The 19,093-nt window shown below is 38.7% G+C and overlaps 2 protein-coding genes across 2 annotated transcripts; both read left to right on the forward strand.

The window, feature by feature from the left end:
- Nucleotides 1-811: 811 nt before the first annotated feature.
- LOC308387210 (palmitoyltransferase ZDHHC20-B-like) lies at nt 812-8,005 on the forward strand. The gene is made up of 12 exons (XM_080867121.1): nt 812-1,014; nt 2,077-2,103; nt 2,226-2,320; nt 2,406-2,526; nt 2,933-3,002; nt 3,294-3,326; nt 4,998-5,118; nt 5,414-5,546; nt 5,655-5,781; nt 6,113-6,199; nt 6,288-6,367; nt 6,484-8,005. The coding sequence occupies exons 1-12, from the start codon at nt 822-824 to the stop codon at nt 6,525-6,527; spliced, it is 1,131 nt and encodes a 376-aa protein (XP_080723247.1). The 5' UTR covers nt 812-821; the 3' UTR covers nt 6,528-8,005.
- A 6,348-nt stretch (nt 8,006-14,353) lies between these two features.
- On the forward strand, nt 14,354-18,572 carry LOC308387386 (organic solute transporter subunit alpha-like). The gene is made up of 8 exons (XM_080867396.1): nt 14,354-14,531; nt 14,630-14,781; nt 14,970-15,043; nt 16,308-16,466; nt 16,620-16,731; nt 16,847-16,993; nt 17,525-17,630; nt 17,741-18,572. The coding sequence occupies exons 1-8, from the start codon at nt 14,459-14,461 to the stop codon at nt 17,893-17,895; spliced, it is 978 nt and encodes a 325-aa protein (XP_080723522.1). The 5' UTR covers nt 14,354-14,458; the 3' UTR covers nt 17,896-18,572.
- Nucleotides 18,573-19,093: the final 521 nt, after the last annotated feature.

A 19,093-nucleotide genomic window follows, 5' to 3' on the forward strand; every position in this document is an offset into this window, starting at 1 on the left:
ATGAGCGAGCATTTGGCAACATTACGAAGGAAAAACCCTCTTAACAGGAAGAAACCTCCGGTAGAAAAACGATCAGGGAGGGGCACCCTGGGGGGGAATAAGACAGGATAATTGCATTCACCAACATTCGCTTCTTCAGTTCTTTTGTGCACTGTCCATTGCTTTAAATGGCTAACCCCAGGTATTTAAACTCCCGCCTCCCTCTTATTCACACACCCGTCTTGCCCAGCTAGCACCAAGCGAAAAAAAGAATCAATAAAAAAGAGAAAGACAATTAAGGCATCTAGCAAATTAGGAGTGGAGACTAAAATTACTTAATTGCAAACAGGTGGACAGACACCGAGCTCCAAAACAATGGTTAACTGTGCTCCACAACTTCACACAGCATTGTGTTTCTCTGCCCCCAGCTGGACAAAATAATAAATGAACAAACAAATGAAACCTTTGACCTATTCTGTTTGACTTTTTTTCTGGTTTACTAAACCTAATGAGTGGCCTAAAATTGCTTGTTTTTTGTTTATTTTCAACATATTCTTACTCATAAATACAAAAGTCTGAGCATATCACGAGGAAACTAACTAGCCAAAGATTGTGAGAGTCATGATTTCAATGTTGTGGGTTAACAGGCTGACATGCTTCAATACGCCCTAAGAAGACCTCAACTTTAGCTGCCACTGTGTTTTATTATGACTGTTTCTCTGCTGAGAGGAATGATTACGAACGGTGCGTTAAAAATATACTTAAATTTCACTTTTTGAACAACTAAAACATCCACGTTCCGTTCCTCGTCGCCTGCACTGCGGTGAAGTATCTTGAGCCTAATGCATCTTTGGCTGGACCATTTAAAAGCCGTGGTTGTGACGTCACCGTCAGCTAATGTCAAACACGGATTAAAGATGGCGCCCTCTCACGCACTCAGGTGCTGTAAACGGGCTCTGAATTGGGTACCTGTCCTGTTTATTAACCTGGTCGTCGGCTGGTCCTATTACGCCTACGTTGTCGAGCTGTGTGTCTGTAAGTGCGCTCACCTTTATAAACCTTTAGCGGCCGCGTGCGTTGACAGTGACAGGGTTTGAAACTTTGATAAGCTAGTTGAAGATTTAAAATCTGGCTTCACACTCCGTAATGCGATGAAACGTTTGGCGAATATTAACACATATTTCTGTCTCTCCTTTTCATGGAAATATTTTACATAAATTGTTATTTTTCTTCATGACAGCTTCGTTTGTCTACTTTTTTCTTCCCCTCCAGTGAGAGGAACTACTTTTCTCCGTTAATAATTAATCACTCCATTAGGGCAGACGTAATGGGTCAAATAACGGATATCATAAAAATAGAAAAGTGGATTGACTGTGAAAGGGTTTGTCGTTTGTGTGTTGCTTAATCATGTTAAAACTTTCTGAGTTTACTAGATATATTTACTAGCTGCTGCTGTTGTTGTTATTGTTATTTTATATAGTTTTGGGGTGTCAATAAATGAGGTGCTTCCGAGCCAGCTTTAAAATCTAGTCCGTGACTTTTTGATGCTATTAGTGTGTATTTATCTGTAATTAAACATATTTTGAGCAGTTTAAAAATGATTTTTCAATATTAAATTTTAACAACTTGTCGTTTCAGGAGAAAAAAAAAAGGGAATTTGATTTGTATTTGTTTGTACCCGTTTTACATATTTAACTTCCAGGAGTGGATTCTGTAATTGTAACTTGAATTCTAGTAAACATAATTTATTTGGCGCGTTCCTGAGTAAGTCCTAAGTGTTTATGCTATTTTTTTTCAGCAGTTTTTAATAAGTTGTGTGTCGTGTGATTTGTGCTGCTCCCACACACAGACGCTAAGTTAAATAGTTTGATTCAGGCGGGAGCTGATGAGACCAGTATCAGCATGTCTCTGTGTTGCGGCTGTGGTCAGGACAGGGACATCCCTGCTGATGCTTAAACAAAGCTCTCTGTTGTGGGTGGGTCACTGCTGGCCGTGCCAGGCTGCTGCAACATGGTGTGAGAAAGAGAAGTGGGGGATGTGTAGTCATGTATTACTCCTAACTAATATATACACATATACTTTACCTTCTTCCTATAGATACAATCCCAAATAATGCTGAACGAAGTAAGTATTGCCCACACACACACACACACACACACACACACACACACACACACACACACTCATATTTGATGCTGTTATTTCTCTCCCGCTAAGGATCCTTCTTTTCTTTTTTTCTACAACAGTCAGCTACTTGGTTATCTTTCACATTTTCCTCGCCATGTTCATATGGGCTTACTGGAAAACTATCTGGTCCAAACCAGCCAATCCCTCAAAAGCAGTAAGTTTGCTTCTGTCACACTCCTCGCTTAGCGGAAGAGAGGAAATAAACAAAACACTGAACACTTTTCTTTTTCTGTTGTCAGTTCAGTCTACCCAGGGCAGAGAAGGAGCTGTATGAGAGAGAAGAGCGAGCTGAGGCCCAACAAGAGATTCTGAAGAAAGTGGCGAGGAATTTACCCGTGTACACACGCACAACTGGAGGAGGTATGGCTTTAGATACAGTGTAGTAAGTGACTGTGCTTTGTTTTGTTTTACACACCATCAGGGAAAACTCTGTTAGCAAAATGTTGCTCTGACAAAAGAGGAAGTGCACAAAAGTTTTCATCATCAGCCATCAACATTGCAAAAGCATTACAAATGACAATCACATGTCTTCTCTGGTTGTTTCTCAGTTTAATACATACTAGGCTTGTCTGTGCTGTGTTTACGGAAAAGCCTGTGTTAGGAGGGTTAATTAGACTCAGGTGCACCTTGCTTTCTCTTCTGGCTCCCCTGCTAATTAAAAGTCAGGATGTGACCCGCTTGGATTCACAGGGGGATTTAACGAATATGCTTTAAGAATATCCAGCACGTATACAGTTAATTTTTTTTTTTCTCTCTCTCTCTCTAGCCATCAGATACTGCGACTTCTGTCAGGTAATCAAGCCTGATCGCTGCCATCACTGTTCAACCTGTGAAATGTGAGTCCTCTCTAAGTGTCCACACTTTATCAACACATTCCTGAATAAGATCTTTTTAAAACATCCACCCTAAAGTAGTTTCTTCTGGCAATAGAAATTCAGGAAACGTTACAGAATACTTTTAAATGTGCTTTTTTTTTTTTTTTTTAGGAAAGTGATAATATGGAAAACTAATATCTTAATAAGGGTTTATCAAATGTGTTGTTTTTGTTTACTGGGTCAGTGAAAAGATCAATATGTTGGTATATACTGGATGGTACTGCACATTGTTCTTCTTGCTTTTTTTTCAAGGTGTGTGCTGAAAATGGACCATCACTGCCCCTGGTATGATATTCTGTTTTTACTTTGCGATTAAACTTCTTTGTTTAAATTCTTGAACATTAATTGAACATTAGTCTTATTACTGTTGTTAATATTACTATCAAACCCCACTTTGCAGTGCATAGTGGGAGATTGGGAATATACACAGTGTTGGGAAGGTTACTTTTAAAATGTATTCCACTACAGAATACATGCCCCAAAATGTATTTTGTAACGTATTCCGTTACTCAGTGAGTGTAACGTATTCTGAACACTTTGGATTACTTAATATATTATCGTGCTTTTTACAACTACATGAATGTGCTATTGCTGTGTGATTTATTACTTTTACTGAAGGTTATTCGCCATACCAATTCCAATACCAACTAGATTTTTAAATCTTAATATAAAAAAATGAGTAACAGTAGGGTGGACATGTAAGGCTGCACTTTTTGCAGCGATCTCGTATAGAAACTATTCCGCGCGTATATAAAACGGGTCCGCGGCTCCGAACCGTAAAGGTGTAAAACCGTAAAGGGACCTCTGGCTAATATGTCGGGCTCGTAGCCGAAAACTAGCTTTACTTTGTTGTCTGGGTCACCTTTGCTAGCAAGAGACAGAGAGGCGTTGAAAGGCTGCTCCAACTTATTGTTTGAGAGGAAAACACGAACACAGTGTACAGTCGAGTCTTAATGGCTTACTTACAACTGGGCTTGTCACCCACTCTTTTTGGCTGCAGTGGTTATTATTATATTTACACGCTTCCATCTCTCGTTTCTGGTCGGTGACAGCTCGTACTTTTCAACTCTTTTTCTCTCTCCTCGCGCTCCCAGACACATAACTGGTATGGCAGGCCATTCTTCCTGCAGCACGGACTACACTGTCCATGAGGCTACATTCTTTAGGGCAATGCCTGTAACACTCTGCCTATTGCCTTCATATTAAATAAATTTTGTGAATAATTAAAAAAAAATAATAAATTCTTCACGTCATTATGCGGGCTGCAAGTAGGGGTGACATGGGCCGCGAGATTGAGACACAGACATTAGAGCCTCTTAATGTGTGTTTTATTTTGGGTTTCCACCAGCGTGGAAACCAAAAGTGGAGAGGGCATAGCCTTATGAAACAGGAAAATACCGCCGCGTAATCCATTCATTTCAACAAAGTAACTGTATTCTGAATATCACCTATTAAACGGTAACTGTAATGGAATACAGTTACTCATATTTTGTATTTTAAATGCGTAACAGTGGTACATGTATTCCGTTACTCCCCAACACTGAATATACATACTCTATGATCATTATGGTATGACACTATGATATGTTGTATTGTGATACAAACAGTCTAATTTGAGATTTGGTGCTCAATAAAACAGTCAAATTTGCAAATATATATGATTACTGGGTTTGTATAAAGTATTTGTATAACTCATATAGATGTTGGTACATCACAATGTTTATGCAAAGGTTGGGTCCACTAGGAGAAATTGGGGGAGGGGAAAAAAGATGGACGGACATACATACATACATACATACATACATACATACATACATACATACATAATCTCAGCTATATTTTCCATGGCTATTGTCATAATGTTATTCAGCACCCCCTTTCTTTTTTTTTTTTTTCTTTTCTTTCTTTTTTTTTTTTTTTTCTCCTTCCTGTTGTTGTGGTGTCATCTTCTTTCAGGGTGAATAACTGTGTTGGATTCTCAAACTACAAGTACTTTGTCCTGTTTTTGTCCTATGCGTCACTCTACTGTGTAGTGATTTGTGCAACAGTCATCCAGTATTTCATCAAATTCTGGACCGTAAGTACATGAACCTCCTCGTGGTGTTTGCATGACATTTAGTGGTGTGAACACCACGTGTATCAGTATCAACCTGTTGCTATTTTTAGGGGATTCTCTGCAGCACACTTTACACAAGACAGTGGGTCCTGTCACATAGTCCAGCAGTGAAACAGTATTTTATTTCCATGCAAGACTTTGTTGTACTGAGGAAACAAAGTAGTATCAATTTGTTTCATTTTCCACATAATTGGACTCAGGACTGTCACGATTAATCAGCTAAAAGTGTGTTTTGTTTTTTCCCTTCATTCTAAAGAAACAGCTGCCTGACACCCACGCCAAATTCCATATCTTGTTTCTGTTCTTTGTGGCGGCCTTGTTCTTCATCAGCATCGTGTCACTTCTCGGATACCATCTGTGGCTCGTGGGAAAGAACAGGACCACTATAGGTAAATTAATACTATAAATACATACTTTGTTTAATTCCACTTCTACAAAAAACACCACTGGCTAACTCTTGTCGTTTTTTGTTTGTTTGTTTTTCCCTCCATTTTTAGAGGCTTTTAGGGCTCCTTTTTTCACAAATGGGCCGGATAAAAATGGGTTTTCTCTGGGATTTAGCAGAAATGTAGCTGAGGTGTTTGGAGACCAGGCAAAGTACTGGTTTTTCCCTGTTTTCTCAAGGTGAGTCTACTCTCATGTGATATGCTTTGTCACTAAAAATGGATCGTCCGATAAGTTCCATAAATGGTCACTAACAAAATGGATCACAGAGTCAAAGTGAGGGGGCAAAAGCTGATGCACGCCCAAACTTTCACCCACTTAATATCAGTCAGAATAAATGATGTACGCATTCAGATGGTGTTAGTGCATGCCTACTCAGTATGGGAGGGTAATTGGTTTTGTACTAACAGACCTATCCAGCTTTTTTAATTAAAGTTACTTTCATGGAGTGTCAGAAATATATTTAAAAACAATGAAGATTTTTATTTATTTTTTTTCTCTGTATTTTCAGTCAGGGAGATGGGCATTCCTTTGTCACCAGATTGGTACAGATAGATCCTGAGCAAGCAAACAGTGTCCTCCAGCAGAATGGCAAAGGGTAAGTTTTCTATTTCTTTCAAATCTTTAATATCAGAGGCTTCAATTTTATTTACTTTGAATTAATTTCTGTTTAACTTTAATTGTAGTCCTGCTGATGGAGAAGCTAACCCGCATGTCCTTAGCAATAATGTTCAGCACACAGAAGATGGCAGCAAAGAGAAAATGAGTATGTTACTAATGCCCTTTCTCACAATTTCATGCTTTTGTGTCCTAATTGCTTTTGTTTGTGCTCAATAAACAACCCATCCTGAGACATCTTTTGTGCACACTGTTTCCTTTTAGATGGCGGACAGACTGTCTCTGTGACAATAGAGAAGGAGCAGTAGACAACATATCTCAACTACGATGCCTTAAACCAGGAGTATCATCACCTCAACGGGAGTCATCCTAGACCTTCATTTTAAGCTTTGATCCAGCCTCAAACCACATGTTTTGTATTTGTTTTTATTACATGGACCATTCCTCATCCAGCGTGCTTTTAAAGAGCACAGCAACAATATTGCTATCATGTAGAAAGAGCCTCTACAGCGACCTCATAGACTGCACCAGTCTGAAGCAGAAGAGATTCAGGGAAGGAGATGTCTTTAAGATAAACCAAAGACATTCAAATAATCCCCAAAATGCGGGAGCCAATGTTTGTCTTTGTCTGTTTTATGTTTAAGATTTCATCTAGAGAGTCATCCTTTATCAGTATTAATCAACCTCTTAATCACTAATTGCAGAGCAAAAGGTTTGTACGTTGATTTTCATCCGAAATAGTGTGTGTGTGTGTGTGTGTGTGTGTGTGTGTGTGTCATAAGGTGAACTTCAAGCACAATGCAATTAGCAGCAGTCTGTTATCAGATGGTCTCAAATTTAGTTTACATATTTGTAAATATTTGAAGGTCTTTCTGTTTACACTTTAAAATATTTATTTTTCATTTCATAATATATTTGATAGGAAAAACATAAAGATGATAAATGCTAAAACTTAAATGACCAAATCCAGTTTAATGCTTGTTGAAATGGTTTAATCTCAATCCGGATACTTGAAAGCCAACAGGTCTCCCATAATTCCAAGATGATCAGGTAGATTTTTCATTGCACTATAATTATCTGTAATTTGTCCTGTTTTATAAATTAATTGCTTTGTCTTTCTATGTATTTATTTGTAAATCACATTTTATTTATTTTCAAAAAGACATTAATACAAGTGATTTCCTTCATCTACAGAACTAACATCCTTTGTATTTCTATATTAACACGAATCTATTTGAAGTGTCTTCTGTTTGTGTCCACCACTTTCAAAGAAATTTAAGTTTCAAAAGCACAGAACATAAAAAAAAAACACCACAATAAAAAAAAAAAAAGTCATAAAGAACAGGCAATTATGTCCTTGAGCCTAAAGCTCGATAGAAGTGGAGTTTATACCAGTGATCCAAAGGTGTCACAACCTTTCTTCACTCTTTACTGCCCGCCATTGTTTCCTTATATTACCTTCCTTTTGGAGTATGTGATGTGTAGCACAATAAAACATGATTGACTGATTTTACTTTTAGCCTACATGATTAGTGACTCACAGAAGTTCAATGACCGATGTCAGTTAACTTAACAACAGGCACCTGGAGTTGCTGCCTGTTTGAAAAAAAGATGCTTTTTATTTTATTACGAAATTGTTCATGCTGCTTAATGATTGCTATGTAACAATAAATGTAATACAACTATACATCCCTATTTAACAAATGTGTGATTTGTTTTTGTCAAAAATGTGATTTTAAAATGTTCCCTTGACTGAGGAACAACTCTGCAGATGACTGAACTTGTGGACCTTAAGTGCTTACAAGATGTTAGTCATGACCAGTTAAGCTTTAACTGGATTCCAGTGAAGTCTATGTGATGAAACTTAGAATTTAATAGCTTTGCATTGAAATCTATACCAGAGCAGTGCCTTTATATGGGGGGGCTGTCATATTTGTACCAGAAATATGAACAAAAAAAAAAAAAAAAGACTTAGTGATCATTTTGCTGTTAGCTTATCTGTCGATAAATATATGTATCTTGACAAAATCCTCCAAGTACTCACATGTGACACCGTTGTTATCTCAGTTACACTGGCTTCCTGTTGAATTTACAGTCAATTTTAAGATCCTGGTCTTGACTTACAGAGCTGTGCATGGACTGGCACCAGCCTACATCTTTGATCTGCTACAGCCCTATGTCCCCAGCAGGTCCCTGAGGTCATCTGATCAGGGCTTACTTGCTATAAAACAGACTAAGAGGAGAAATAAGGGTGACAGAGCTTTTGCCACTGTGGCCCTGAGACTGTGGAACTCTCTCCCCCAAACATTAGGAACTGTGGACTCGGTAGCTGTTTTTAAAAAACAACTCAAAACTCACCTTTTTAAAACTGCTTTTGGTTAATTTTTTGCCTGTTTTATTTTGTCTTTTTTAAATCTTCTTATGACTTGTAATCTTATGTGCAGCACTTTCTGATTCTGTCTTGAAAGGTGCTATATAAATAACAATTTTATTTTTTATTTATTTTACTTAAATTCTCGGATGAATTCTAATCTCAGTGACCTTGACCATTAAGGTCAGAGGTCAAGTTTTCTAAAAATCTTGTGAATGCGATAACTTGTGAACAAGGTAACGTAAGATTTCGAAACTCAAGCCATAGGTCAGGGGCGTCCAACTCCAGGCCTCAAGGGCCGGTGTCCAGCAGATTTTAGATGTATTATTGATCCAACACAGCTGACTTAAATGGCTAAATGACCTCCTCAACATGTCCTGAATTTCTCCAGAGGCCTGGTAATTAACTAATCATTTGATTCAGGTGTGTTGACCCAGGGTGATATTTGCAGGGCACCAGCCCTTGAGGCCTGGAGTTGGACACCCCTGCCATAGGTACATCTACTAGGAGGCTGAGTGGTACTGCCCACTGCCACCAGTTTTTTAAGACTCTGCATTAGCATGTTGGCCAAGGCCGTGTTTTTTAAAGCCAGAAGTGAGCATACTTGGATGAAAGTTATCAATTAATGCTAGCAATCTACAAGCACAGAAACCAGCAATTCAATGCTTGATAGTACCCCTTACTACGAGTATAATGTAAAAAATACCTTTCTACCTGTTTTTTTTTTTCTTTGCTGGAAAACAGCTCGTAGACCACGAAGAGTTGAGAAACCAAATTTGGCAAACAGACACATCTTAGGCCTCTGAAGGTTTCATCAAAATCAGACATCATGACATTCACGATGACCTGAGGTTAACCTTTATGCATTTACAGGACCATATAAGAAAAGACTAAATGAAAAGTGTGACACATAATACGTATCTAAATCTCTACAAAGCCCTATAAATAATTTAATAACAAATGCGCTTTAAATAGTTACGCTCTGACATCAACTTGCCTCTGTGCTTGCCAAAAAGGGTTTCTCCACCATGTACTAAGACAAGTTACGCTTGCACAGCTCAGTGGCAAGCAAACCAATTTAAAACTTTCATGTAATGTGTTTTTTCTGAACATTTTATATTTGATATTCTGTTTCTCACCATAAAAATTACAGACTGTTCGGGTTTTTTTTTATAACTGAACAACCTTACAACTTCAGCAGGGAATGAAGTAATCATTTACCCCACTGTAAGCTGTGAACAGTTCTAAGGTTTTCTACACAGGTAGTGTGGCCAGTTCCCTTCTGCTTTCTCACCTTCCACAAACTATCACTTAATGCCCCTCCGGTGGTCCTCCTTGGGCTCTCGGACTCTGGGGCCTCTGGATGTCTGGAGCCTGGATCTCCTCCATGCCTGCTTCATGCCCTGGGGGACAGGGCTATGGCTCTCTACACCCTCTAGCAGACCATTACATGGGGAAACCTTTTGAATACAAGCGCGCTGATCCACACAGGTGTGCACACGGGTGTTCAGTGTTCATAGACATAAACTACACCTTTATTGGCTGCTATTTCCAAGCACATTGTGCGCTGTAGGTCCTGCTTGCTACACAACAACATTCAATATTTAGTATTTACTGCTGTTTACACTTAGCTAGATTAACGTGATGCTGTTGTGTTTAGTATGTTGCTCTGTTTTTTTTGCTTGTTTTCTCTTCTTTTTCTCTCAACAGGTGATCCAGGAGGTTTTTCTTTCTGGTCTTTCTCTTTTTAAGTGCCCTTTCTCACTGTCCCTCTTCCCTTCTGTTTTTCTTTTCCTTCATCTTTCTTTCTCCCTTTCCTATCCCTCAGTCATGTCTGTCCCGTCTGTAACAACTGAAAATAAAATAAAATAAATAATAACAACAAAGGTTGATCAAATGGACCAATACGGCAAGGTCGTGATGATCCATTTGGCAAAGTAAATCCATTGGGTATCCTTGTTGGTCTTCAGACAACAATTCTGACGGCTAAAGAACCAAATGGGACAGGCAAAAAAAACCAACTATCACTTAATGCTCCAAAATATCAACTAAACTCAATAAAGAGTCCAAAACAAATGTATGTAGATTCACAATTACAATACCAATCACAGACCAACAAACACAGCATAAGCTTGTCAAAAATCCACCAGTCTCAATCAGTATGGCACTTTTAAATGTCCGCTCTCTGTTGAACAAGTCTTTTATTATTAATGATTTAATTTTAAATAATAAACTTGACTGTTTATTTTTAACTGAAACATGGCTGGGTTTGGATGCACCAGTTGTTCCCACCAAATTTTAATTTCTCTTTTTCTATTAGAAGTGGTAAGAGAGGTGGTGGGACTGCATCTTTAGCCAACAACACACTCACCACCAAACAAATTTTATTTGATCATTTTACCACTTTTGAATTCCATGCTATTGTTTTCAGCAGCCCTCCAGTTTTATCTGTCACAATTTATAGACCACCTAAAGACAGTGCTGCTTTTATCAAGGAATTCTCAGAATTTTTAACAAACATACATTCAAAATATAATATGATCATTTTAACCGGTGATTTTAACCTGCACATAGATAATCCTTCTGACCCTGCATCAAAAGAATTCTTAAACATTCTTCACTGTTTGGATTTTACCCAGCACGTCATGCAGCCGACTCACAACAGAGGACACACTCTGGACCTGGTCATCACCCATGGGCTGTCCACCAGTGTGTCCTCTGTTGTTGACTTGGCTGTCTCTGACCACTACTGTGTGTTTTTTAACATCACCGGTTTTATTCAGCGGGAGACCTCGGTGCAAACTGTGAGGAGGCGCTATCTAACCTCTGAAGTGGCTGCAAATTTTACCAGGGTTTTAGACGAATGCCCCCCTGTGATTTTACCTGCACCCTGCAATTTGATTTTTAATCATTTTAACAGCAAACTGAAGAAAAGCCTTGACTCCGTTGCTCCACTCACCACCAAAAAGATTAACGTAAAACACGTATCACCCTGGAGAAACGAAGAAGTCAAAAAACTCAAAAGAAATTGCAGGGCAGCAGAAAGGAGGTGGAGGAAAAATAAAAATACTATCAACCATCAAATATTTTGCGAGCAACTTAAAATGTACAATAATACATTAAGGAATTCAAGAAATTCATACTTCGCCAAAATAACCAACAATAACAAAAATAATCCCAAGGTCCTCTTTTCCACCATAGATCATTTATTTAACCCTGATTTTAACAGCAAAGAACCCCCACAGACTCACTCTGTGAGCAGTTTGCAGACCCCTTCAGGGGAAAAATCAGCGCCATCAGATCTGATATTTTATCTAATCGCGATATGATTTTAAACACATCTGAGGGCTCGATTGTACCTGAGGAGACACTGGACAGCTTTGTCCTTGTTAATGCTGAGAACCTTAAGAAAGTTTTCTCCACAGTGAGACCCACCACATGTCTTTTAGATCCAATCCCCTCTTCACTCCTTAAAACACTTTATGGATTTTTTGAAGCTGAGCTTTTATACATGATGAATTGCTCTCTTCAGTCGAGCGTCTTCCCTGTTGCCTTTAAAACGGCGGTGGTGAGGCCCCTTCTGAAGAAGAGCAATTTGGATTGTAATGATTTTAATAACCACAGACCTGTATCCAACTTACCATTTTTAAGTAAAATCTTAGAAAAACTTGTTTTTACTCAGATTAATGATTTTTTGAATGATAGACAGATCCTGGAGATATTCCAGTCTGGATTTAGGGTGAACCACAGCACAGAGACGGCTCTCCTAAAGGTTTTAAATGATCTTAGATGTAACTGGGACTCCCAAAAGCTCTCAGTCCTGGTGCTACTGGATCTAAGCGCAGCCTTTGATACAGTAGACCACGCTATTCTTTTAAACAGACTGAAACACATGGTGGGCCTCTCTGGTGCTGTACACAACTGGTTCACTTCCTATCTCTCAGACAGAACTTTTATGGTGAGTATGGATACATGCTCCTCTAAGATCCATGAAATGACATGTGGTGTGCCTCAAGGGTCGGTTCTAGGCCCTGTACTTTTTAATTTGTATATGCTCCCTCTCGGCAGTGTCATCAAGAGGCATGGAGTGAACTTCCACAGTTACGCTGATGACACGCAGCTGTACATCTCCGTGTCTCCTGATGACACCAGACCAATGGATGCCCTTTTTAACTGTATTTTAGATATAAGATCTTGGATGTCAGAAAACTTTTTACAGCTTAACCAGGACAAAACTGAAGTTTTAATCGTCGGTCCTGAGGCTCAGAGAGAGAAACTCTTGTCTAAATTAGAGGCATTTTCACTATGTCCTTCGCTACAAGTGAAAAACCTGGGTGTTATTTTTGACTCTGAGCTTGGTTTTATCCCACATATTAAACATGTAACCAAAATTGGATTTTATCATCTAAAAAATATAGCCAGAGTCCGCCCTATTCTCTCTCGGGCAAACACGGAGATGCTGATGCATGCTTTTATTACCAGTCGCATTGATTACTGTAAGACCCACCTTTTTAATTTAGCTTTTACTTAACATTTATTTATTTTATGCTTATTTATTCTATCCTGTTATTCTATTATTAATTTAGGCTTTACCTAATATTTATTGATTTTATTCTTATTCATTTTTTAATCTTCTTACTCTATTTATATTTATATTGTATCCCGTTCTTATTTATTTTACCCTGTATATATCCTATTGTGTCATATCTTCAGTGTTTCCTCAGAGGGCGCTCTCTGCACCGGGGCTGTGATTGACCATGGCTGCTGGGGCTCTGGGGGTCCTCTCAGCCTGGCTGGGGGGCTTCTTTGCCTCCCTCCTGCTGTGTGCCCAGCCTGGAGGTCTGTGACCGGCTCCCGGTGCAGACGGCTCCCTGTTATAGTGTTTCCTCACTTGGCTCATGCGTACCCAGCCCAATTTTACTCTTTAAGTGTGCATGTGTGTATTCGAGATGAATCAAGATTGTGAGCATCATTTTTTTCCTTCTTGCAAAAGAAATATGATGACATGGTGAAAAAAAACTAGACAATTATTAGCCAGAGACAGTTGAGCGACCACAGTGCCATTCACCTCTCTGTAACAGAATAACAGATAAAGTTAAATAGTCTCACAACTCAACATTTGAACCCTCTGGAATTTTTCTAGGTAATAGATTTGAAAAGCCTATGTAGGATTTTCAACTTTAAACGTTTCTCATTAGTTTTTCTCTGCTCCCATTCATGCCGTACTGGCTTTCTTTAGTAGTATTATATATAGTACTGTGGAAAAGGTTAAAAAAGAATCACTTTGCATTTTGGAGCACTGGATAGAAGCTCAGATAAAATGTTCCTATGGCTTCATAGATTTCTGCGTAACATACCTGACCATAGCTGAGCCTAAACTTTCACACCAGAAAGCCAAACTGAGACTGAAGTAATGAAAGCTAACCTTTAAAGCAATAGTTTAACGTCGAAATACTGTAAATTAGCCGAGAATCAAAAACTATAGCTCACAGCTCACGTTATGCACTGAGAAGGAAATAACACACCCTGCCAAAGTTCACTTTTCCTGACGCACAATGAATCTTAGCCTTTCACTAAAACTCTGACCTTTGTGTTTTTTAATTACAGTCACTTAAACCTGTGAATAAATGCATCACCAGTTGCTCATGCGTTCTCATAAAGTTGCCTGCCACTTCTTATCCCACCTTCACTTCTTCAGAATCCCTTAAGTGCTAGGTACTCAGCTCTGTGTTGAAGACTCTGGAATGTAAAGGGGAAGCAGGTTTTACTTTTATGACTGCAACACTATTTATATTTTTTTAATTTTACTCTTGTTAATATTTGTTAGTCTATTTTTAGTCTATTTTTTAAGACAAGCGTCTGCCTACCATGGAAGCTCTAAATGGAACCATTGATCCAGCTTGTCTGAAGGGTCGACCGCTGGCTATTGACATGCTCAACCGTAAGTTATACACACTACTATATTCATTTAGATTTTAACCTGAAGAAAGTCTGATTCATGCTGTTTCTATGTGTCTCCTATTGTTCTTTTTTAATCAGAGCTAGATACATTTGGCTATTGCCTGTACTTCATGCTCACCTTGATGTCCTGTGTCTCCCTGCTTGTGTACCTGGAACAGTGTGCCTATATTTACAAAAAACTACCCTACCCCAAGAAGACCTTGGTCATTTGGGTAAACGGTGCAGCACCAGTGAGTATTCAGGCCTGCTTAAGTTTTATAACATGCCACTGATTGTAAAACAAATATGATTGCAACCATTAACAAGTTTCAACAACTTGTTAATGGAGAAAGTAAGCCACAGTACATTAACAGACGTCTTCAAACGTTATAAGCGTTGCAGCTGCATGTTTTTAAACACAACAATTTTACCGTTTCAGGTCATTTCCACCATGTCATGCTTAGCTATGTGGATCCCGAGGGCATTTATGATTACAGACCTGACATCTAACAGGTGAGTTTTCCTTTAACTACACTTGCAAAACATTTCCCAGTGTAGTCAGTGTTTTTTTTTTGTTTTTGTTTTTTTTTTGTTACAGTTTAACAGTTTAATGAATTATTACACATGACGGGTCAAAACTCACACTTTGCACAAAATAACAGAGAAAAAGAAAACGCCATTGAGCCATTTGATCCACTCTGAAATGGCACCAACAGATAAATATGAAAAATTGAACATTTTAAAACACTTTTTTCAAGCATTAGTTCAACAAAAGTATCTGCTGATCTAATGTGATCCTTGGGAAAAGTAAGTAAACTCTTTACTGGAAACTTGTTGATAGTGTTTGGCATAATTAGTCTCCATCAGACTTTTTCTTCCATGGAAGTTAGATTGAAATCTGAGCTGCGACTTGGCTTCCCCACTTGCTTTCTTTTGGGGTTTTTAATCTGTTCCCTAGTCGATGTATTAGTGTGCAAAGATTTTTATCCTGTTGAAAGACCAGCTTTTAGTTTAAATTTCAGATTGCCTCACATTAGCTTGAAAGAATCTTTGATATAATGCAGAATTTATAAATGCATTAAAAACAGCCAGCTGTCCTGTCCCTGAGGCAACAGGACAAATCCAGACCAGATGAACATGCAGCACCATACGTCACATTTCTGATGTGAGCCTGCTCTTGAGAAACAGCCATTAGCCTAATCCTTTTTTGTTTGTTTGTTTTACTGTGGCTGAGTTATTACTTATTTCAAAAGGGCTTGGTGGTTGCATTTATGCTAATTGAAAAAACGTAGCTAATGTTTGTTTGGGACATTAAAAGCTTGGCCTCCCATGCAGGTCAGATTTCTTCAATTTCTGGATTTGGATGCATGGAACTTTTGGATACTTTGCATTAACCTGGCATCAACATATATATCTATATCTATATTTACCATCATGCAAGTTGTTTCTAATGCTTACTTTGGTGAGGCATTCTGTACAAAAACAGTCAGCAGATGCCAACATCTGAACAGGGACTCAAACCACCAACTTGCAGCTTATAAGCTGGTGGCTCTAACAGCTGGTCTTTGTCTCAGTCAAGTTGTCCACTGTGAATTTTTAGCTGCCTGCACAAACATAGCAGGTTAGATCAGGCACACATTTCACACTACTATAAATACATTTTTGAATTTTTCTACCTGTGATGGTTACGTTCGTTTGATATTTTATGAGATTTGCATAATTAACAATACATAACAGCACATCTTAGACGTGTGTTGAGTTACCTCTTTCCTTACAGTTATTTTGCAGTTGTGATTTACAAGATCTTGCTTCTGTTGATTGAGGAGTTGGGTGGCAGCAATGCCTTTTTGGAGAAGTTCTCTGGTAAACCCTTTTGGATCAGCACAGGACCCTGCTGCTGCTGTTGTCCATGTTTACCCGACGTCCCCATGTCAAGGTAAAGAGAGTCTGCATATCACTGCGCTGGCTCTAGCTCAAGCCTGTGTCAGATTTCCATATCATATATTCTGTCATTCTGCATTGACTGCACATTACCTTATCATGGTACACATGTGTAATGTTAGTCTGTCTCTGGACTGGGTTTGTTCAGGCGAATGTTATTCCTGCTGAAGTTAGGCTCTCTTCAGTATGCAATCCTGAAAACGGTGTTCACTGTCCTGTCTATAGTACTGTGGACCAATGGCAACTATGATCCTACTAATGTAAGTATTTGAAATGGTTCTCTACATATCTGAGTGGACTAAAATAGATGTGCGTTAAATTAAAACATATTTCTATAAGATTCATATAAATGTGTGTGTGTTTCTTTTTTTTCAGCTAGGAATCTATGGTATAACCCTTTGGATTAGCCTATTTGTTGGTGTTCTAACCATCATCTCCCTTTGGCCTGTTGCCATTGTCTTCATGAACATGAACCGCTATCTACGCCCACTCAGGATTATACCAAAGTATGCAATGTACCAAGTGAGTCAACAGCTGTAATACCAGATGCTAAGGTGCTTCACATGTGTTGGGGGTAACTCCTGAAGCTGACTTAACACAGCTAATTTTCTTGTGATGAGTTAATCCGCTCAATTTGTGAAGAGAAATCAAAAGGTAATTTCCTCTATCAGAGAACAGGGATACCATGCCAGCATGGATGCTTTTGACATTGTGAAAACTCAGATAGGCTGAAAATGTGAAAACATAGAAAACCCATAAGTGACCAACAAATTTGACTGAACTCCAGAGACCAGCACTACAAAGCGGGAGTTTGTCTTATTCGGATAACTTCAGAGTTAATCCTCGATTTTCCGTACTCCAAAGGTGGTTCACTTCTTACCTGTGTATATCACCTCAACCTCGTGAACCTAAAAGGCTTCAGAGCAGCTTAGGTCCTAGATTAGCTATCAACAGGTATGAAATCACTGCCTGATGACCAATCCATTCTCCAGAAAATGGTGTAACAGCTCCCTAAACGTCCCTTGAACTCATAACCATTGTTTTTATCCTTAGTTAACACTTGTGTTGAGCCAGCTGCAGACATCGATCGTTAACATCGTGGCCTTGTACGGAAACATCGCCTGTGCTCCTCCATTAAGTTCTCAAGCCCGTGGAACCAGTAAGAAACATTTCTAAACGCCTTTCAGATATGCACAACTGATGTGAAATGAAACTACCCAACACTGATTTATTGTTGTTTTTGTGTGTGTGTGTGTGTGTGTCCCGCAGTGCTTAATCAGCAGATACTGATCATGGAGATGTTCATCATCACCCTGGTCAATCGGTTTTTGTACCGCCGCACATATGAGGCAGTTGAGACACATGACAGTGAAGAGAACACCACAGCGCTGCCAGAGGCTACTCTCATGGAGCATGATGTCTAAAAAAGGACAGTGAATCACTGTGTATCACTGCTCTTTAACTATGTAAATGATTATGTAAGTTAAGAGATCATAAAGTAGTCTAACATTTTACCTCATTTAAGGAAAGGAGAGAGAAATGCCTCCGTTTTACTGGATTCATAAGCACCCTTTGCATTGCTTTCAGCCCTGTCTTTGACATATATCCATGGAAAAAGTACAATCTCTTTCTGAGTTCTGATGTTTATGCATGATAATAGATAGATAGATTCTGGGTACTGAAAGTTTTAAGTTATGCTGACAGAAATACCAACAAGGAAAATCTCTTAATTTGACTGACTTACATTACTTATAGTAGAATTGTTGTTTCTTGCAGATGATTAGATGTAAACAGTGCTGTGCAGGACATTTTCTTGGCCATTAGATGCACCTCATATCGCATTTATGATAAAGAAATGTCAGTAGTATCAATCTTCTCTTGTCATCAGTCTCTGCAAACATGTATGCAGTGTATCTTTGTATGCAGTTTCTTTTTTAAAGAAGTTTTACCATTTTTTTAGACAATGCTGGAGCTTTTTGTCACACTGGGGCAAATGCACAGGGTGGGAGTTTTACATTGGCCTCGAGAGAAGTGAATAAAAACAACTTTTTCATTTTGTTAACTAATGTTTGCGTGTGTTTGATGTGTACAGTGACATATGTTTTTGTTTATTTTCCCCCTTTAGCTTAACAAAGGAGATAAATGCTGAAGCATTACTCAGTTCATTTCTGCATTTCTGTCTGCGTAGACCTAAACTGAGGACTTAAGGCAGAAAATAGAGACTTTAATGAAACTGTCTTTGAAAAGAGGTACTTGTGAGCAAAACAGATGTCACACCATCTCTATTTAAGTGACATTTTCACGACGATGACAATTTTTCAAACACTGCATTTAAGATACTTCCCTTTGAGTGAGTGAGCCTGAGTGAATATATCTTTAAGCGTCCCACTGAATCTTAACACAGCTCAGAATAGCCAGATTTTTTCAAAGAAGGCTGACCCACTTACACAGACTTATCCGGGCCAGAGAATGCATGTGGATGAGACAGCAGCTTTATTTTCAGACTTGCTGCTGTACGTTCTACTGCTGTTTCTCGAGCAGCCACAAGGAGCCGCCCTAGTTCTGCCCGCCCAAACTAAATTCATTAACCCGGTGATAATTAAAACATAACAAGTTCCCCCT

This window comes from Rhamphochromis sp. 'chilingali' (assembly GCF_963969265.1).
Source record: "Rhamphochromis sp. 'chilingali' genome assembly, chromosome: 19".
NCBI lineage: Eukaryota > Metazoa > Chordata > Actinopteri > Cichliformes > Cichlidae > Rhamphochromis > Rhamphochromis sp. 'chilingali'.

What these genes read in the sequence shown, in the direction of transcription:
- LOC308387210 (XM_080867121.1), top strand. Translation starts at nt 822, where the DNA reads ATGCATCTTTGGCTGGACCATTTAAAAGCCGTGGTTGTGACGTCACCG. An exon ending in CACACGCACAACTGGAGGAG is followed by an intron (nt 2,527 to 2,932) that starts GTATGGCTTTAG and finishes CTCTCTCTCTAG; the next exon opens with CCATCAGATACTGCGACTTC. An exon ending in AAAGAACAGGACCACTATAG is followed by an intron (nt 5,547 to 5,654) that starts GTAAATTAATAC and finishes CTCCATTTTTAG; the next exon opens with AGGCTTTTAGGGCTCCTTTT.
- LOC308387386 (XM_080867396.1), top strand. Translation starts at nt 14,459, where the DNA reads ATGGAAGCTCTAAATGGAACCATTGATCCAGCTTGTCTGAAGGGTCGA. An exon ending in ACAGACCTGACATCTAACAG is followed by an intron (nt 15,044 to 16,307) that starts GTGAGTTTTCCT and finishes CTTTCCTTACAG; the next exon opens with TTATTTTGCAGTTGTGATTT. An exon ending in CAAAGTATGCAATGTACCAA is followed by an intron (nt 16,994 to 17,524) that starts GTGAGTCAACAG and finishes TTTTATCCTTAG; the next exon opens with TTAACACTTGTGTTGAGCCA.